This window comes from Camelus bactrianus, chromosome 15 (genome assembly GCF_048773025.1).
Source record: "Camelus bactrianus isolate YW-2024 breed Bactrian camel chromosome 15, ASM4877302v1, whole genome shotgun sequence".
In the NCBI taxonomy this organism is placed as follows: Eukaryota; Metazoa; Chordata; class Mammalia; order Artiodactyla; family Camelidae; genus Camelus; species Camelus bactrianus.
This window is the reverse complement of record NC_133553.1, coordinates 33,096,738-33,116,173: the sequence shown is the minus strand read 5'-3', so window position 1 is coordinate 33,116,173 and position 19,436 is coordinate 33,096,738. Positions and strand designations below refer to the sequence as shown.

The following is a 19,436-nucleotide window of genomic DNA, read 5'->3' as shown; positions in this document are numbered from 1 at the left end:
GCACTGTAGATGCAATAAGCACAAAATAAACACCTTCTTGGAATTTATATACTAATAGGGGGAAGTGGACATTGGGAAGATAAATAAGTAAAACAGAATATGTTATACAGTGGTTAAGCGCTATGAGGAAAACCAGGAAAAGAAATACAGAGTAATAGTGGGAGGTGCTACTTGCTACTTTAACAGCTTTATTGAGATATAACTCAAATACCAGACATTTCATTCTTTTAAACTATAAAGTTCAATGGCTTTTGATATATGCAGGCCTGCACAACCATTACCATAGACAATTTTAGAACATTTTCATCACTCCATAAGGAAAGCAGTCACACTCCATTCCTCCCTTCAGCTTCAGGCAACCACATTCTGTCTCTTTGGATATCTATTCGGCACAGTTGATATGAATGGAATCATACAAGATGTGGTCCTCTGTGACTGACTTCTTTCACATAGCACAATGTTTTCAGGGTTCATCCATGTTGCAGCATGTATCAATACTTCATTCCTCTTAATTGCCTAGTAAGGTATCATTGTATAGATATTTGGCTATCCATTTATTAGTTGATGGGCTTTGGGTTGTTTTCACAACTAATGACTTGACTATTATAAATAAAGCTGCTATGAACATTCATGTACAAGTTTTTGTGTGGACAGTTTCATTTCTTTTGGGTATAGAACTAGGAGTGGAATTGCTGTGTCATACAGTAACTTTATGCCTTTTGAGGAACTACCAGACGGTTTCCAAAGCAATTACATGACTTTACATTCCCCACCAGAAGTGTATGAGGATTCCAATTTCTCCACATTCTTCCCAACACTTCTTATTTTCTTTTTAAAAATTATTATATCCATGTTAGTGGGTGTAAAGTGGTATCTCCTTGTGGTTTTGATTTTACATTCTTCTGATGGCTAATGATGCTGAGCATGTTTTCATGTGCTTTTTTGCACATTTGTATAGCTTTTTTGGAGAAATACCTATTTAGATCCTTTGCCCTTTAAAATATTGGGTTGTCTTTTTAGGCTGGGTTATAAGAGCTCTTTATATATTCTAGACATAAGTTCCTTATAGGATAGATGATATCAAAAATTTTCTCCCAGTTTGTGGGCTGTCTCTTCACTTTCTTAATGGCGTCCTTTGAAGAACAAAAGTTTTAAATTTTGATGATGTCCATTTCATCTATATTTTCTTTTATCACTTTTGTTTCTGGTATTAAATCTAAGAAACCTAATCCAAGGTCATGAAGATGCACCTCTGTTTTAAGAATCTTTTAAGGTTTTTAGCTCTTAAACCTAGATATTTGATGCATTTTGAGTTAGTTTTTATATATAATATGAAGTATTCCAAGTGCATTCTCTTGCATTTCGACATCCAATTTTTCCAGCACCATTTGCTGAAAAGAATATTCTTTCCCCATTGAATTTTCTTGGCACCCTTGTCAAAAGCCAATTGAACATAAACGTGAGGGCTTATTTCTGAACTCTTCAATTTTTATTCCTTTGAGGTAGACTCTACTCAATATAGGGTGGTAGGAAAAGGTTTCTCTGTGGAGGTGTTTAAGCAGAGTCCTGTATGAAGTGAGGAACTGAAGCATACTAATAACTGGGGGGAAAGCATTCCAGATAATAGGATTGGCAAGTGCAAAGACCCTGAGATGGGAGTGTTCTTGGTGCATCTGAGGAATAGCAAGGCCAGAGTGGCTGGAGTGGAGTGAGCAAGGATGGCAGATGAATTCAAAGAGATAAGGGAGGAGAGCTGGCCTACCATGCAGAGCTATAAGAACTTTGTCTTTTACCCTATGTGAGATGGGAAGCCTCTGGAGGCTTTTGAGTAGAGGAGACATGATTTGATTTTCTAAAAGATTTACTTTGGCTACTGTATCTAGACTATAGGGGAGAAAGATTGTAAGGGAGACTATCTGGAAAGTTATGGTAATAGTTGAGGCAAGAAATGACAATCAAAGTAGGGTTTAGCGGTGGGGGTGGTGAGAAATGGTAGGATGCTGGATATTTAAGGTATAGATGTGAAATAAAAAGTCTAGGTGACAGTTTTTTTTGCCTGAACAACTAGAATGATAAAGTTACCATTTATTAACATGTGGAAAATTGCAGGAGGAGGAAGTGTGGAAGTCTACGTGGGGGAATCAGAAACTCAATTTCCAGTATGTTAAGTCTGAGGTATCTACTAGACAATGAAATATAAATAGGAAATTAGATACGCAGATCTGGAATAAGGGGAGAGATCTGTAGTTCTTAGTGTTGAAGCCTTGAGAAACTAAACTTTTCTGTGAATCCTATTACACAATAGAGTATCTAGGTGTTTAAAACTTTGTAGTCTTTTACACATATGTCATTAAGGCACATAATTCTCTGATTCTTAAGACAGTCTGGTGCCAGCAACTGAGGTGATTCCAGCTCCAACAGAGTAACTTAAAGTTGTTGTAGTTAAAATGCTAGTTGTTGTATCTTAGGAGTGAGTGGGCAGTCTACCATGATGAGCACTGCCTTTCCTGGCCTCTTGCCCCTGGTGCCCTCTCCATGCTCTTAGCTGAGTGTTCCATGGGGCTAGAAACATTTACTTTGAAAAAAATCAGCGTTCAAATAAGGCCCACTGTCACACCAAGGATGGCAACAGGTGTGCAAATTACCCACTCCTGACCTGGGGAGGTAGTAACAATAAATAACAGTACAGGGCTTTTTCAATGTCCTGTAATTGGAATGAGTCATTTAAATCCTTTAACGAAGATCCATTAATTTGGTGGTGGTGGTGTAGGGGGTCATTCACACCCAACTTCTCACATTTTTCTATTGAACATAATCTTGTAAAGACTTGACCTGCTGTACAGTCTCCTAAGTTATTTCTGAATCCTTGCATTCCCTCCAACATTCAACAATCCTAACTTAATCCACAAATATGCATAACTGGTAATATCTTCATCTCATTAATAAATAAAGCTAACAAGATTAGTTCTAGGCAAAGTTCTGTGACAGTTCTAAATTCCTGCTTCAGGTTTGACACTAAACCATTCATTAGCTCCTTTGGCCTGTAGTCATTTAACTGGATATGACTTCATTTAATTACAGCATATCTAGCCCACATTTAACAAACTTTTCTGAACTAGTACTGGCTTACAGTGATCACTGACTTCCAATTAATATTCTACTCCAAAAGTTTTTAGTTTGAAACATTAGCCTTCTTTATTGAAAACCAGAACATTTGATAAAGTAACTGATCTTTTAATTTTTAGTGTCTTTCTGCTTTTTATTAATAGAATCTGGCATCAAGAAAACTTACTTTATGTATTCTATGTAAAAAGAGGTACAGTTTTTAAACTTATTTAAATTTTATACCATACAGTTCACATTTCAACTTTGGGAATTTGAAATTTTATATACTTAAATGAACATTATTATTATGCTCCAGTGTTATTAACATAAAGTATTTTAGAATGTGCACACTTTTCTTTCCCAATATATTGGTGATCTTTTAGACAAAAGAAACACACTAAAATAAAAATAGTACAGAAGTAGGCTGCTCTGAAAAATAGAAATGATAATTTTTAATTATTATGGTATAAAATTAAAACATCAACACTGTAATACACAAATTGTATTCATGGTAACCATCAAGGTTAATGGTTTACCCTTCACATACAAAATATGAACCATTAGAAGCACATTAAAAAACAAGACAAGAAAAACTACATAAATAGAAGACAGAGATTACATATATAAAGTATTTTAAAATCTTACCTCCTCACAGCATCGCCTGCTTACAATAGCCCTATAGTCAATTCTATCCCAGAGTTGATCCCTTAACTTTAAGAAATCAGGGAACAATTTTCTCCAGTTTTTCCCTAAAGCCCATGGAAAAATTTCATATTTGGCTTCTTCTTCATCTTCTTCAACTGTATTAGCCAGATACCTAACAAAGAAGACCAACAACTCAAAGAAGAAATGGATAAGGACAGGAATAGACAGTTCACGCACATACACACACAAAAAACCAAACTGCTTATTAAACACATAAAAGATGTTCAACCTTATTCATAATTTTAAAAATGTAGCTCAAAATAGAGATTCAGTGAATTTCACTTCGTTGAGTTCTAGATATTTTTGATTCCCTATAAATCTTGAGCTTTGTCCTAGAATGCAGTTATTTGGAAACAATCTGATCCTTTCAGGTCCCGCTTTCATGATCTGTTAGGTGGATCTGCAGCAATGTTCAGTCTGGGGCTAATTACTCCCCACTAAGGCAAGACATTCCTAAGTACTCTACTCAGTACTGAATTACTCAGTGTGAACTGTAAGTTTTTTCAGTCTGGCTAGTGGAAACAGGCACTATTTCCAGCCCTGCGTAAATGTTAGGCACTGTTTCCTCTAATCTCTTCTGGTGGTCTTTCCCCACATTCAGATACCTGAGGGGGATCAGGCATGCACAAAAGCAGAAAAACATGGTAATAAGAATTATCAATTAAATAAAACTGACACACATGGTAGAAGTAACAGACAGTTATTATTATTAAAACAGTTATAATTATTCCAGATGTTCAAAAAAATAGACACATTGAAAGTGTACCTCGAGACAAAGACTATGTGTATAATGAAAAATACAGAGTGAGATTAATAGAGAATAAAAGATTTGTGAATTGAAGACAGCAATATGACTTGTGATCTTGGAAAGTACTTAAGATTCCTAAGTCTCAATTTCCCTACTTGTAAAATGGAGATAATTTAAAATTGTATCTCATAGGGAAGATTAAATGAGCTTACAGAAAACAGCTTTGTGGTACCTTGCACATATTGCTCAATATTAGCTAATACTATTATATCCCCTCAATTTAGCAATCACCAAATTTTATACTGAGTTCATTTTTTCCTATGCATGGGGGAAATGTGTCTCCTGAATATGTGCAGAGATCAGTTTCTTCTAGTCCTATTTCTTGAATCACTCTTTGATTCTGATTAAACAGATTTTGAATAAAAAGTTATTCTTCAGTGCTAACAGTTGTTGCAGTATTCAACTTAAATATTTTCATATGTAGTTCCCTAATAAAGTACCTAAAAATATATGCATATATTCCAAACTGCAGCATTACATTCAGGTACTGGGTAGAAAAGGTTTTGAGATTGAGGTAGATATTCTTTTTTTTTTTTTTTGAGATAGATATTCTTAAATTATAATGATTCTAGCAGAATTCTGACCTACAGATTGGAAAGCCATGTCATTAAAACCATTTAACAGATCACAAGCTAGTGTGAATTATCTAATATAAAGACAATGAAAGAACTGGGAAACAAACTCTATTCCTTGGTCAAAGTTCAGTGTGTTAAGTAAAACAGTCAATGGATACTAAAGGTATCAGATATAAATTACTCCTGTTATAGACATAAATCCACAATGAGTATGTATAGAGCACTTTCCACAAGCTGTTCAATGTAAAAGGACAATAATGATAATGATTTTTAATATGTAACAACTGGAAATTTCAAAGAGAATATTCTGGCTCTTAAAAAACCCTAAGTCCAAAAGAGGAGAATCTGGAATAACTTTTATGGAGCACTCTGAAAAATGTAAAAGGTACAATACAAACTCAAGTGGAATACGGAGTAATAAATAGGTATTAGGCATACAGCGTAATAAATAGGTATTAGGCATACAGCAGGTGAGGTCAGTGAAAAAAACATGAAAATATCCTATTGAAGTAAAAAATACATATATATGTATATATATAGTTTTTAAACAGGAAAGCCTACTCGAAGATAGACATCAGGTTTTAAACAGCATCTACTTAAAATAAGGTATCACATATATTATAAATATCACAAAAATCACTTCGTAGAAAGCATACTTACAGAGCAATAAAGAAATTTATCCTGGTATGCTCACTTATAGTGAATTTAGCTCTCTTGAAATAAACAAAGGTCATAGCCAAAAGATACTATAGGGAAAAAAGTTAAAAGTTAATATTAATACTATACTTTCATAAGTAAAACTGCTTTAAAATATTTACCTTTATAAGCTAAAACAATAAAGCATTATTTATCCTTCCTGTAGAATTACCTATTTATTTGAGTCTTTACTTTTGGCTTTATGTAATCCATATAAACAGTAAGAAACAGTTTAGGATCATTTATCATGATTAAGATTACAACTAGAATGAACTCCTAAATTTTATTATTGCCAATATATTTTGAACCACAACCCATTTTTTTCTATCTGTTCAAACCTATAGAGAAGTTAAAATAATAATAAAAGCAATAATCAACCATATATCCTTCACCTAGATTTTACCGTTATTCCATTGCCACATTGGCTTGATGTATGTCTATATGCAAATTTTTTTCCTTCAACACTTTTGAGTTAGTTGTTGACATCCATATTCACTTTTTAAAATAATCTTTTAAAAATAATTTCTAACCAGAAATTAGAATATGGCTCTATTTTCACTGGGGAAAAATACTTTAAATAATAATTAGGAAGATACATGTCTAGCCTGATATTAGGACCCCTGCCAGGTTCTGCCTGTTTAAGTTAAAATCAAGTTATAATACTGATGTATTGGATTCCCTCTCATAAAATGCCTAATCCTACCTTCACAGGTTTGGCCACAAAGGTGATTCCAAGTTTTCAAGGTAATTTTTAGTAGAGGACTCTTGAGATAGTGTTGATACAGTATTCCTGGGTAGATAAAGGCACTGCCTCTGCTGTCCAACAACTCTAATTACTATAATGCACTAAAAATTCTAAAGTTTAAAACTACAACTTTTTAGGAACTGGATATTTGATATGAAGGCATTACTGTTAATTTTTTTTTTTTCACAATCACAGCCAAAGCATTACTGTTAATTTTTAAGTTTTAGTGACACTGTGATTATATTTAAAAGATTTCATCGTTTAGAGCTACATCTTGAACTATTTGTGGATAAAATATTGGGATGTCCGGGATATACTTCAAAATAATCCAGTTTTGGGGAGATGGATTAGAGGAAATAAGAATGGCCGTAAGTGGATGATTGTTTTAGCTGGATAATAAGCACATGGAGGGTCTTTGTTCTATTCTCTCTACTCTAAGTCGCATTGTTTGAAATTTTCCAAAATTAAAATTTCAAAATTAAAAAAAACTGATTTTATTTTGGTTCTCTTAAGCTTAAAATAAAAGAGTCCATCAATATTAACTTAGTGGGTTATTTAACCCTGAGCTAGTGTTCTGTCCATTCTCTTTTTTATCGGTTAGCACGTTATTTTAAATGTGATATGAAGTCATGCTGAATTTTCTGATATGACTAACTGGTCTAAAATGACATTTATAAAGCTGAAATTGTAACTGTTCAGCTAAATCTAAAGAGTACAGAAACATCACAATCCTCAGTATGTCAAGTTTGCTTCATGATGTTCTTTTATGAAATATTGATTCCTAAATAAGAAACATGATAAACTAATGTTACTTTGTAAGAATATTGGGAATTGTTTTATCTAAATTACCTACAAAATGTGTAACAGACTGCCTTAGGTAACAGACTAGCTTAGTAAAATAAATCTCAGACTATTTTTTCTCCGTAGACTGATAAAAGGTATTGAATCTACGCTGTATTCTAATTTCAAAAATTAATGTGTAAGGATTCCACTCTGAAGTAGAAATGTAGGCTAGTTCATTTTCTAAACTTAACAAGACAGAGGGGAGGGTATAGCTCGGTAGTAGAGTATGGGCTTAGCATGCACGTGGTCCTGGGCTCAATCCCCAGTGCCTCCATTAAAATAAATAAATAAATAAATAAATAAATAAATAAATAAATAAATAAATAAATAAATAAATAAATAAATAAACCTAACTACCCCCCCCCAAAAAAAAACCCCAATGACATAAACTTAATAAGACAGAAAATTCTTATAAGGGTCTTTAAAGTCCTGACAGCCTAGTAACATAATAATGCTGGTTAATGATGATACTGTAACCAAATTTACCTTGTCTGCAATTTTACAGCAGCAGTCCATCCATAAGAAATCTTGAATTAAATCATCATCTACAACAAAAGATAGCTATGACTTGTCTTTCAAAAACAGAATGTTTCCTATTAAAAAATTATTTTTTACATAAGATTATAAATGATGCTTAGAAATCAAACAAAAATGCCTAGACCAGTGTTGTTTAAGGTATAATTTTTAGTTCTTTGGTGTGTTACCATTACAAGCACTGTACAAAAAGCTATTGCTTTATTCTTTGGCTTTCCATCTGATTTGCCTTAATATATAGTGCAGACTGGAGGGGGAATGGTGGCAGGGTTTGATTTATTGAATATTCCAGTAGTTCTTCGAGAAATACGTCTTGGGTAGCTCTCGTTTAGCTCTTTCTTACTTCCCCAAATCAATCTTTAACAGGAGGAAATGGAATGTGATAAAAGATAACCCAGTCTTTACGAAATAATGACTTAATGAATACTCGTTATCTAAATATGTTCTACTTTTTCTACTACTTTCTCCTTTTAGGTATGGGGCATTTTTAGTTTTGAGTTCTTTTTCTCTCCTCCTACTTATCTCTGTTCAATTATCTATTATCCAAATACACATGAAAATGTCTATGTAAAGAAGGTTCATAATTCATTGGTTATTTATAATTAATATTTAATTTTGGAAAAATTGAGTATTATGATAAAAGGGTCAATTAGGGATATTGTTAATAAAGATCAACATCCAAAAAGCAGGTCAAAAACACTTATTTCAATTTTAAAAGGCTAAAATGTATACTCCCAAAATACATGTGTAGCTATCAGAATATAATTTTAGAAAATCTACTTTTTTCCATTTCCTCCTTCATTTTAAGTAACAAAGCATAATTTCTTAATATTGTTGTAGCCTAGAAATATCATCAGTGTAGTCAAATATACAGAAAGTTCCAAGAATGAGTATTTATTTTCTGAGAATAATTCATTTCTGCCTTGTTAATTCCATTTCTATTTCTTAAATTACCTAAAATGGTAGGGCCAGATATTTTCTCTTATTTCTCATGATCAGTTATGAATAATAAAAAAGTTTGTGGGTAATATTTTTGCTCTACTCTTAATAGAGAGGCAAACTTGTATTAACAGCATTCTAAATTTTGACAGGGAACATCTTCATAGTTCAACTTTTTCTATTTATTTTTTTATTGCTTATATTTTTCTTATTATCTCATCTTATTTTGCTTTTCTTTAAATCTTAACCAGCTTGCCCCCCCCCTTTTTTTTTTAAGATTTCTGTCCTCTCAGCAGGGTAAACACTCTTCCCCAGTTCTCCTCATAGGCACTTGCTTTCCTCTATAAACATGGAAGCCTGTTACCAGAATCTATCAGACTGTAATATCTACAGTACTTGATTTGATTCATTCCCACAGATATTTACCAGAATCTATCTATCCTACCTTTTATTCTAATCTGTATACCTTATTCCATATTTCAAAAAAAAAAACCCTTCTCTTTCTTGGACAGTAGAAGTACTATAAAGAAATTTCTTTTGGCTATTTTTTAAGAAGCTTATCAGCAAAGCAACACTGTTTCATGATCTGAACAAGCTGAAACTCAGTTTCACCATATGAGCATGATGATAAAGCATAGTTAATTTTTAATAATATTCTCCAGATATAATACTGAAACTTTTCTAGGTGGACTAATCTTCCCAGTTTGCTCAGTTTTAGCACTGAAAATCTTGGGAAATCCCTCTTGTGCAGTGATACCAGGTCAGTTGGTTGGCTCACCCAAGACATTATATATATTTTACTTTAGGTCAAACAAAACTCATGCTATGAAAGTGAATTGCCTAGAATTTACATTTGACACTTGAATTTAAGTAGTCTAGAAGCTAGATGAGTCTATTTCTAATCCAAAAGCAATAAAAATAAACAAAAACCCAGAAATGGGGGGGAAAAAAAGGACTAAGTAAAACAAAAGCAAATTTGGTTGGAGATAGAAAATCTGACATAGAAAATAATAGCATCCTCTTTGATTATTATGAAAACCATAAAACAGGTCTTTACATTCTCTCATTTTAAGTACTTTACAATTACCACTATTACTATATTTTAAACCTACCAAATAATTTAAAGAAAGCAGTCATTTCTTGACGCTGTATAACTAGACAGGGTCCTTTGGGGCGTTTAGATTTGTTGCTATTATGTGCATTTTTTTCAGATGTTGGCCAACTATCTTTAAAAATAGGACGCTTCAGATTAATGGGTTTTTTAGCCTGATGTGATCTATTTGACCCTGATTTTACATGTACAGTGACAGTAGGTGGTGTCTCACAACACAGCTGATTATGCCTCATTTTGTTTTCCCACGATTCCTGTAAAAATAAAATGTACAGTTATTTATCACACTCTTGTTCATTTCTACATAAAAACAACTCATTGGATGACACTGTCAGATGCAGTCATATGAAATGTTACTAAACTTGCTACTAAAATGTTACTTGTGACAGTGACTCAATAGGAAATTGCTTTTAGAATTTAGTGCTAAGAAAAGCTACGCATCCTTTGGGTAACTGATATACCACCGCTTCCCTAATAAGATCCTGTATACCATTTTGCTTTGACTACTAGGGAACTCAAAACCAAATTTGAAAGTTAATTATAGAAACTATGCTGAGTTTATAATCTATTTGTGGTATTCTTTTTTCCTGATAATTTAAAAATTCTGCTTAAATTGACATAATTTTATCATACGATTGTAAGACATCATCTCAAATTTTTTATAGAACAAGGCAAACTATTTCCAGAACTAAAATTATTATCAAGTATTATATTAAAAAGTAATTTCACACACACAAAAATATTTTCTAACTGGTAAATTTCTTGATGTGTTACAAAACTCACTGATTCCACAGGCATTTATTGCTATTCATTGAAAAGTTAAAAGTGATTCTAGAGAAGAAATGCATGGCATATGTGCATTGAGGGATTCTCATAAATTGATCACTTTAATTTTTTAATCATTTTAATTTTTAAAGTTGTGAGCGTATAACCGTACTATTTAAGTGTAATTACCAGTGTAAATGAATGTAAACTGTTATAATCTAATAAAAATTTTTAAAAAGTTAATCCATCAATATTTAACAATATGTACAATCACTACCATGTTTGGTGATTAGTTCACATGATTACTAGTCAGTATTAGTTTTATGGTCAAAGTATTTATTGGGTCAGAGAAAATGGAGCTGAATAGCCAAAGCAGGAAACTACTCTAAGACCCTAATTAGAACCTCTGAATCCATAACTCACAGCGACCCCGGCAGCCATGCCTTCCTTGATGTTCAAGGAGTTAGGTACAGATTCTCCTTCCTGACCCTCAGAAACTTCCCTGCTGAAGGAAGGAATGGAAAATAAGACTGGATATAGTGGGACGAAAACAGCACTGTCCAATATAACGTGTGCCACATATGTAACTTTACATTTCTAGAGCCACATCTAAAAAGTACAAATAAGCAAGTGAATTTGAGTAATATATTTTATGTAACCTAGTATATCCAAAACATCATTTTAACATGTAATCAATATATAAGTTAATGAGATATTTTACATTCTTTTTTCATATTAAGGCTTTGAAATCAGGTGTGTATTTACACTTATAGTATATCTCAATTCAGATGCTAAAATTTCCAACAGTTAAAGTGAAATGTAGTCTTACCAAAACAATGAAGTAGTGTATAAGGCAAAAATATTTTACATTCCTTCAGTATTTAATTTTAAAGTAAAAATTCAATTCTTCAATTGCACTAGTCACATTTGAAGTGCTCAGTAGCCACATGTGGCTAGTGGTGACCATATTAGACAGTACAGGGCTAGATTAGAAAGAACTAGGGAGAATAAATTATATTCAATTAATTCCATAATTGTTCTCCTCCCTCTATTTTGCTTCCCTCTTTCTTCCTTAGATTCTATTGTAGGCAGTTATGGAGTTGGGGGTGGGTTGCTACAAACTCCATAGAAAAAAAAATGGAAACGTGCAAGAACTTTCTGCTATTTCCTACCCACCTCAACTGGGAGATAGCTGGAGGCCTCATCTGGATCTTTTCTTTTCTGAGGCAAGAGCAGCCTTACAATCTAGATGGAAAAAACTAAATAGTCATGCTTTTCAAATTGGGATGTGAGGGCTAGACTTGGGGGGGGGGGTCAGATGTGCTAGAATATAGAGTAATTGTGGCATATATCCCAGGATGTAAGCTTTACTCATTGTTAAGTAACTTAAAATAGTGTTGTTTTATTACCATGAAATAGAATGCAAAACTTCTATCAATCAAAAATACAAATATCATGTTCACAGTAAACCTTTACACTATCCCACTTCATATAAAATTTGAGAAAGAGAAACAAATGTCTGAAATTCCCCCAAAAGAAATTCACTGATGTTAATAAACATTAGTAAGAGAGTTATGGAGAAGGAGCTAAAGGAGAGAAGCTACCAATGCTATACACTTGGTCAAATTCCAACTTGACGTAATTTTTATTTTTGCTCTTCATTTAGATATATGAAGAAAACATCAGTAGTCAAATGAAGATTTTTTTTTTTTTTTAAAGACAGGATTCTTAAGCACCACTGAAGGCAGAAGGCACAGAGCTAGCTGAGAATATATGTTAAAATACTGGAGAACAGACCTGGATTAAGACCAGGTTCTCACTATCTATGTGATTCTAAGCTATTTAACTTCTGGGAGCCTCCCTTTTCTCACCTGTGATATTGAGATAATAAAAGCACATATTTTTTTTTAGAATCTGGTACACAGTACGTATTCATTTTAAATTACCTATTATAGGCCATTTAAAAATTTTTGGAGGGGGAGGTAATTAGGTTATTTATTTCTCTGTTTAAATGGAGGTACTGGGGATTGATCTCAGGACCTCCTGCATGCAAAGCATGCACTCTACCACTGAGTCGGCACTGTTAACACATACTTTGTAGTATTGATGAGGAAAGGAACTATATGGATAATACACAGCGCTGAATGCTGAGCAAAAACTCAACATATAGCAGTACTGTTACTGCATCTTTTTTTACAGGAAAATAGAGTTATAATACGACAGATAACTAAATTTCACCTCAACTCATAAATATAATTTAAATGTTAAAATTTTATTGGTAACAGAGATCATAGGTATTTTAAATGTGCTTATGATGAAGAATAAAAAGTAAGTAGACAGGATCTCAATTTTAACATAGCACACGGGTTTATCAATCTTCAAATGTTAAATTACTTCAAGAGGTTTTGCCCCCCCCCCCCCCCATTGAAGCCAGTTGGCCTCCAGTCGTACTGGAAATAGAAGAAAAGGAGATCTGTAAATTTTGAGAAATGCGCTGAGGACACTGTCCTGAGATGCAGTAGCTCAGGTCTCAGGATTCTGGTGCACATGCTCCTGGGAAAAAAAGATGTGCTAAATGGGACACGAGTAGAAAGAGGAAGGACGAACTCAAAACACCACCAGCCGGCGTCCAGCAGAAATAAGGAGAGAGGGCGGGCGGGCGGGCGGGCGGTCTGGGGGAGGCGCGAGCTCTCTCCTAAAGGCCTTTCTCCTCAGCAGGCGGGGGTGAGTCCCCGGGGAGGACCCCGCCCGCGCCAGAGGAGGGGCGGCCACGTCGAGCACCGGGGAAGCCTCTCCCGTCCTTTGTCCCCCACTTCCCCGCCTACTGGTGAGCACAGCCTGCTGATCCGGAGAGCGACGTGCCGGCGGACCCCGACCAACCCGACCTAGGGGGTGCCGCTGCCGCCGCCTCCCTCTCTTTACTGCGCCGCCGGCCCTCGGCCCGCGGCCCGCGACGCTCCCCAGCCCGGGCCGAAGGAGCTGGAGGGCGTGTTCTCGTCGCAGCGCCGGCACCTGAGGGGACTCACGGGCGGAAGTGTGCGCGGAAGGGGGCGAGACGCCGCCACCCCTCACACACGGAGTGGGGCGGGGTGGGCTGCCAGAGGGAACGGAGGGACGAGGCACAACCGAAACTGGAGAGTCGCCGGCGAGTCGCCCAAAGCCGGGGCGCGAGCGGAGGGTACCTGCCAAAACCTGAGGCTGGTGAGCGGGCGCCGGGCCGGCGGACAGCCTCCCCAAGACGCCCGGGGCCTCAGGCGGTTGCTCGCAGGTCGCTCCACTATGGCTCTGAGACCTCCCGCCAACTCGGAGCGGGGCCGTCACGGGCCAATCAGCGCACAGAGCACGCCGCCGGGGGCGGGGTCCACTCGAGGCTGCGCGCGCCACGCCTCCCCGCCCCCCACGCCCGCTGCGTTAGGAGCCTTCGCGGCCCGCCCACCTTCTACCGTTACCGGGCCCTAACTTGCCCTTTCAGCAAGGTCCTGGCAAAACGCCGCGACCCTCCCACACTTCCTTCTGCCTTCTAATGTAACCCTCTCCCCTTGGGCACTTACCAAAATCAGACTTGGATTACTGCCATTTATCTTCCCCCCAGTGAGATAGAGAGGCCCTGCAGGGCTGGCACTCCCCTGCCCCACCGCACCAGGCACAGACACTGATGGGTCCTCGGCAAATGGAGACATCAATAGCAGGGGACAAGAAATCAGAGGTGAACTTTGCAGCATCGATTATAAATCACTGCTACGTTAAAATAATTACATCAGCAGGGGGAGAGACCACTTAAACTAAAAAACAGGTGTCAATATCGTGGCTCTTTGTGAGAAGGGGTAATACAATTCTATCCTGCTAAATCTACTGTTCCAAATTCTTTTCTTTTTGGCCGCATCCTAGTCCTTGGCCTGGTGCCTGGGATGTAATAGGTGCTTAATGTTTGTTTAATGAATAAATAAAAGGATTCTTATAGCTTTTTAGTTTTTGTCAGTGACATCTTTGCCTCTTCCCTTCCACTTAAGTTTTTCCCGTTAACATATCATGGCCTTTTTTTTTTCATGTTGCTATATAGTCTATGTAAATTTTTTAAATGATTGCATAACAGTCCAGAGTGGATGGACCAAACTTAAATCATTTGGATATTTGGACTGTCTCTAGATTTTTCAGTTACTACAATTATCACATTTAAAAAGTAATTTGGCCTTGCCAACTTGCGGTACTTCCTAGCAACCTGTTTCTGAGTCAGCAACTCTGAAGAATGAATGTTCCCTTCTCTCCTGGGCTCTCACACAGCTAGATGATGGCAAAAATCACCTGCATGTAAGATAACACAATCCTGGAACTTATTTTGTGATGAGATTATCTTTTTTTTTTAAATTTGTTTTTGAGGGGGAGGTAATTAGGTTTATGAATTTTTTTAATGGAAGTACATGGAGATTGAACCCAGGGCCCTGTGCATGCCAAGCAGGCACTTCACCACTGAGCTATTTCCCTACCCCTAGATTATCTTTTAAGGTGTTTTGTAGAGGACATCTTTGGATTTTCTTTTCAGTATTCCCCTTTAAACTTATTTATTTTTATTTAAATTTTGTTGGGGGGGCGGTAATTAGGTTTACCTATTTTATTTTTTAATGGAGGTAATGGGGATTGAACCCAGGACCTTATGCATGCTAAGCATGTGCTCTACCACTGAGTTATACCCTCCCCCTCTTCAGCACCCTTTTTCAAGGAAATGTTCTACTCAACCTCCCAAACCGCTTGGGTGTAGGGATAACAACTATATTCATGCAGTATCATCTCTCCCCTTCGTCACTAATTGGAGTCATAAAGGCCCTTGATTCAAGCTGAGCCAAATTCCCCTCTTGGAATTTTGCGCTATGACCAATAATGCAGCCTGCCTGACCGTTCCTTTATATGGTAGAGATAACAAATCTTCAGAAGTATTAGGATAGAACAATAATCAAAAAGATAGAACTGTATTAAATTTCTCTCTAGAATAGTTTCCTCCATTGTACCTCACTTTTTTTGTTAATGAAAAAAAATTTTTCTTGATTTCTCCACATACTTGCTTCTGCTTATGACATAATCTTTGTTAAATTGAGGCAACACTCTCTCCACATTAGAAGTTTTGATTCCTGGTTTTAACTGCTCATATTTACTAGGTGACTTTTGAAAGACAAAATGTTATACAAACTATACATTTGAAGTGGCTCACAACAAAGGTGACTTTAAGGTCAATAAAACTGCAAAGGGAAGGCAAGAAGGTAACCATAAGGATCTTGGAAAGCTTGATTCTGAACAAGAGGCAACTTCCTCCATGTGCCTGTCAGGTGCTGAGCAATGTTCCTTCCAGTAAATGAATACTGACTTCTCATATTTACCAATATTTTACTAAATAATTAAGCTATTCTTGCCATATAGACCCAGGTCAATTTTCTCCTGAGACTATTCCAGCATTCCTGTAAGAGACAAAAAGCAGTTAGATGAGGATAAATGAAAACTGAAACTACATTATTTTTGGCTAATTTCTTCAAAAAAGGTCAAAAGTGTCAGAACAGTAGTAGTAAGTTATTTTTGAAACTCACTTGCCATTCATTAAACCAACAATTGCATACCTATTATGTGCCAGACACCACTCTGGGAACTGGAGAGACATCAGCAAATAAGAGACAAAAATGTCTGCCCACATGAGTTTACATTCTAGTCACAATTACTTCGTAGACCTAAAGCCTTCTAAGGATCAAAGAGAACAACATTTTGAAGGAATGCCCAGCATAGTAATGGATTTGTACAACAAATAATTTTCTTTCAAAAATGGAATAGACCACAATTTGTGTTAATCTGTCAGTGAAGATACCCAAAGACTTTACGGTACTCACTTGATAAAAGATTAGGGTTTCCCACTAAAACCAGGATGTACAGTATAGTAATAGAAAGCTTTTATAACCTAGATTTTTGATATTATCAAATTATTTCAGTGGCATTACTGGGCCCCAGCTAGAGACTGGCTACAAAACCCAAGGCAATTATCCTGGGAAACAGGGATCTGTTTCTGATACTTCTTAAGGCACACACTGCATAACAGATATATGTGCTGAGAATGGGACCCTGGGCCTCACGTTAGTTCTCCTGAGGTATTAAAGTAGGCTCTTGATTTTTAATTTGGTAAATTGAGTAGGATCAAGAGTACCACCAGAATATGACTTCTCAAGTGACTCTACCCCTCACACTTGCCTTCTCAGGAATCCTTATAATACTAAGAGAGCTTGAAAGACAGAGCTCATGTTTATCCAAGAATGATAAAAAAAAAAAAAAAAAAAGCATGTCTGTTAATAACCTATTGGTAAGTGACAGCATCTTCAGAAACTGTGCCAGTATCAGTTTGAGAAGTACCTATCTGAGGTAGCCTGATAGTTTCAAAACCCTGGTTTTGTTTCCTCAGCTCTTTTTTTCCCAAGAAGTACACTAGGAGACTTAAGACTTCAGTTAGCTCAATTAAACTTGTTACACACATAAACGACTCCTTTGGACTACTTTCCTGTTGTATTTTGTCTTTGTGACTTTGTCAATAATCAGTGTTTATACATGATACATTAAAAATTGGTGCTAAAAGGCACCTAATGGTTTAGTTGTGGTGTCACTGCTCTCTCAGGAAAAATGTTGGCCTGTTCATCTACTGAATTACTCAGATTCAGGCAGCTGCAAAAATTAACACACATCTTACTTGGTGATCCAAGGCGAGGGTTGACTGAAAGCCTTCAGGGCAGACCTTAGGTTCCCACCTTTTTACATGTAGTATCAAAGAAATGCTGAATCTATGGGCTTTAGGCAGTTTGTCCTTGCTCCCTTTCACATACATAGAAGACACTCCTCACAACACACTTGTAATCTTCCACTCTATTCACAGCCAAAACAATGGGGGTTACAAGTAAGATTCTGTAACCATAATAACTAGCAAAGACCCCTAAGAAGGAAAAAGCAAAGATTTATAGCCACTTTTGTAAAAAACAAGGCTTAATAAGACACTGGCAACCTATATGAGAAAGTAAACAACAATGAAAAATTAAAGAAGTTTATGATTTAATAAGTCAACCAATGTGGCTGAAGGAAATAAGTTTTGACTTTTAAACTTTTCTAATCAGAGGATTTAGAAATTCTGGCATTCAAATGTACAGGTAAAACTGAATGGGAGATCAAAATTTCTACACTGTCTAAATTTCACTTTTTACTAAAACATTTATAAAGAGAATAAACATAATAAAACTTTAGATGTATATTTATATGGAATCAATTTATGTCTTATTTGATCATTTTGCAAGGTGTGCTGTCACTTTAAGCTCCTTTCAATTAACTTTTAGCTGTTTAAGGGATTATAAAACACTAAAATCTACTAGCAAAAAAGGACATAGTATTTCTACGTGAAGCCACTGGTATAGTCAGGCTATTAAGTGTCTTCTCAAGTGCAGTTTTTCTTCAGGGTCGGATTTATAAGGAAGAGAGGTGGATTAGGTCAGGGTAACAAGAGTAGAGTAAGCCTATTCTCCTTCTTTTAGTGTAAAGATGTGAAAGAAAAAAATTTGTTCTCTTAGTTCAAAAGTTACAGTTGCCAAGGAGACACAGGAATATACCTGAACTTATAAATGGAGATGTATTTAATATAATCTACTTTTATATACTCTGAAGGAACACATCTCAAGATGCTCCTGGTATTCCCTCAGATGAATTTTTTTTTGAAAGGCCTATATATCCTCTGAACACCCTCACACTTCCAATTAGCCACCTTTTAAATGTTAAAATTCTTGCAGGCATTTTGACTCAACATGTTGAACAAACCAGTCTTGCTGATCATGATTAAAACTGGTCCCTGAGCAAAATTAAAACAATGAATGTTAAAGCTTCAAATGCAATTTATAGTTAATTCTTTCCAATCAAGAACAGAAATTGACCATAATAATTCATATGATCCATCACATTATCACAGTTATCTAATGTGTTTAATGATTTTGAATGTCATGACATTTAAGAATAAAGATAAATTTGAATATAGAAAATAATTAAAAATCAGAGAGGGAAATGATATAAATTGGTGACAGAGGAGAACAATAGAAATTAGTGACACTAGAATTCCAGGATATTTTTCTCCTAAGAAATGAAGTTTTATTTATTTCAAGTAGCAGTGTTACCAAGCAAATAAAATTTTTAATGAACACATTATATGAATAGAAGCTGTTAAAGTGGTTTTAAGGCTCTTTGAATAATTTTAAAACATGATGTTTCCACTCTTCAAATTCAGTGACCAATATTAATTTGCTTAACTAGTGACTATTTTTTTCATATTCAGTACTGACCTGGCTAAATTATTACAAAAACCCAGTATATAGGATCCAAATTAATGTGTTGACCAATACTAAAATTAATAAAAGACTGCTGTCTCCTGCCAAAGGCTTATTTTCAAGACTCCCTTCACTCTATAACTACTAAGATTACATGTAAAACTCTTAAAAATTGCTCAACTTACACTTCAGTTAGGAAGATACTTAAATCACGTTAGATAAAAGCCTGTGTGACCTAACCTAATACATCATATGCAGAACACGGACAATTTTAGTAAGGAACTAATTC

General features: G+C 35.7%; 1 protein-coding gene across 1 annotated transcript in view; it reads right to left on the bottom strand.

Moving 5' to 3' along the window:
* SPDYA (speedy/RINGO cell cycle regulator family member A) overlaps nucleotides 1-19,382 on the bottom strand; it is a 30,955-nt gene extending 11,573 nt beyond the window's left edge. The window contains exons 1-4 of the mRNA XM_010948449.3: nucleotides 10,063-19,382; nucleotides 7,964-8,022; nucleotides 5,854-5,939; nucleotides 3,751-3,922 (exon numbers count right to left, since the gene is read on the bottom strand). Of these exons, the coding sequence (XP_010946751.1) occupies nucleotides 3,751-3,922; nucleotides 5,854-5,939; nucleotides 7,964-8,022; nucleotides 10,063-10,297 (552 nt within the window). The 5' untranslated portion in view covers nucleotides 10,298-19,382. The remainder of the gene's footprint in view (nucleotides 1-3,750; nucleotides 3,923-5,853; nucleotides 5,940-7,963; nucleotides 8,023-10,062) is intronic.
* Nucleotides 19,383-19,436: the final 54 nt, after the last annotated feature.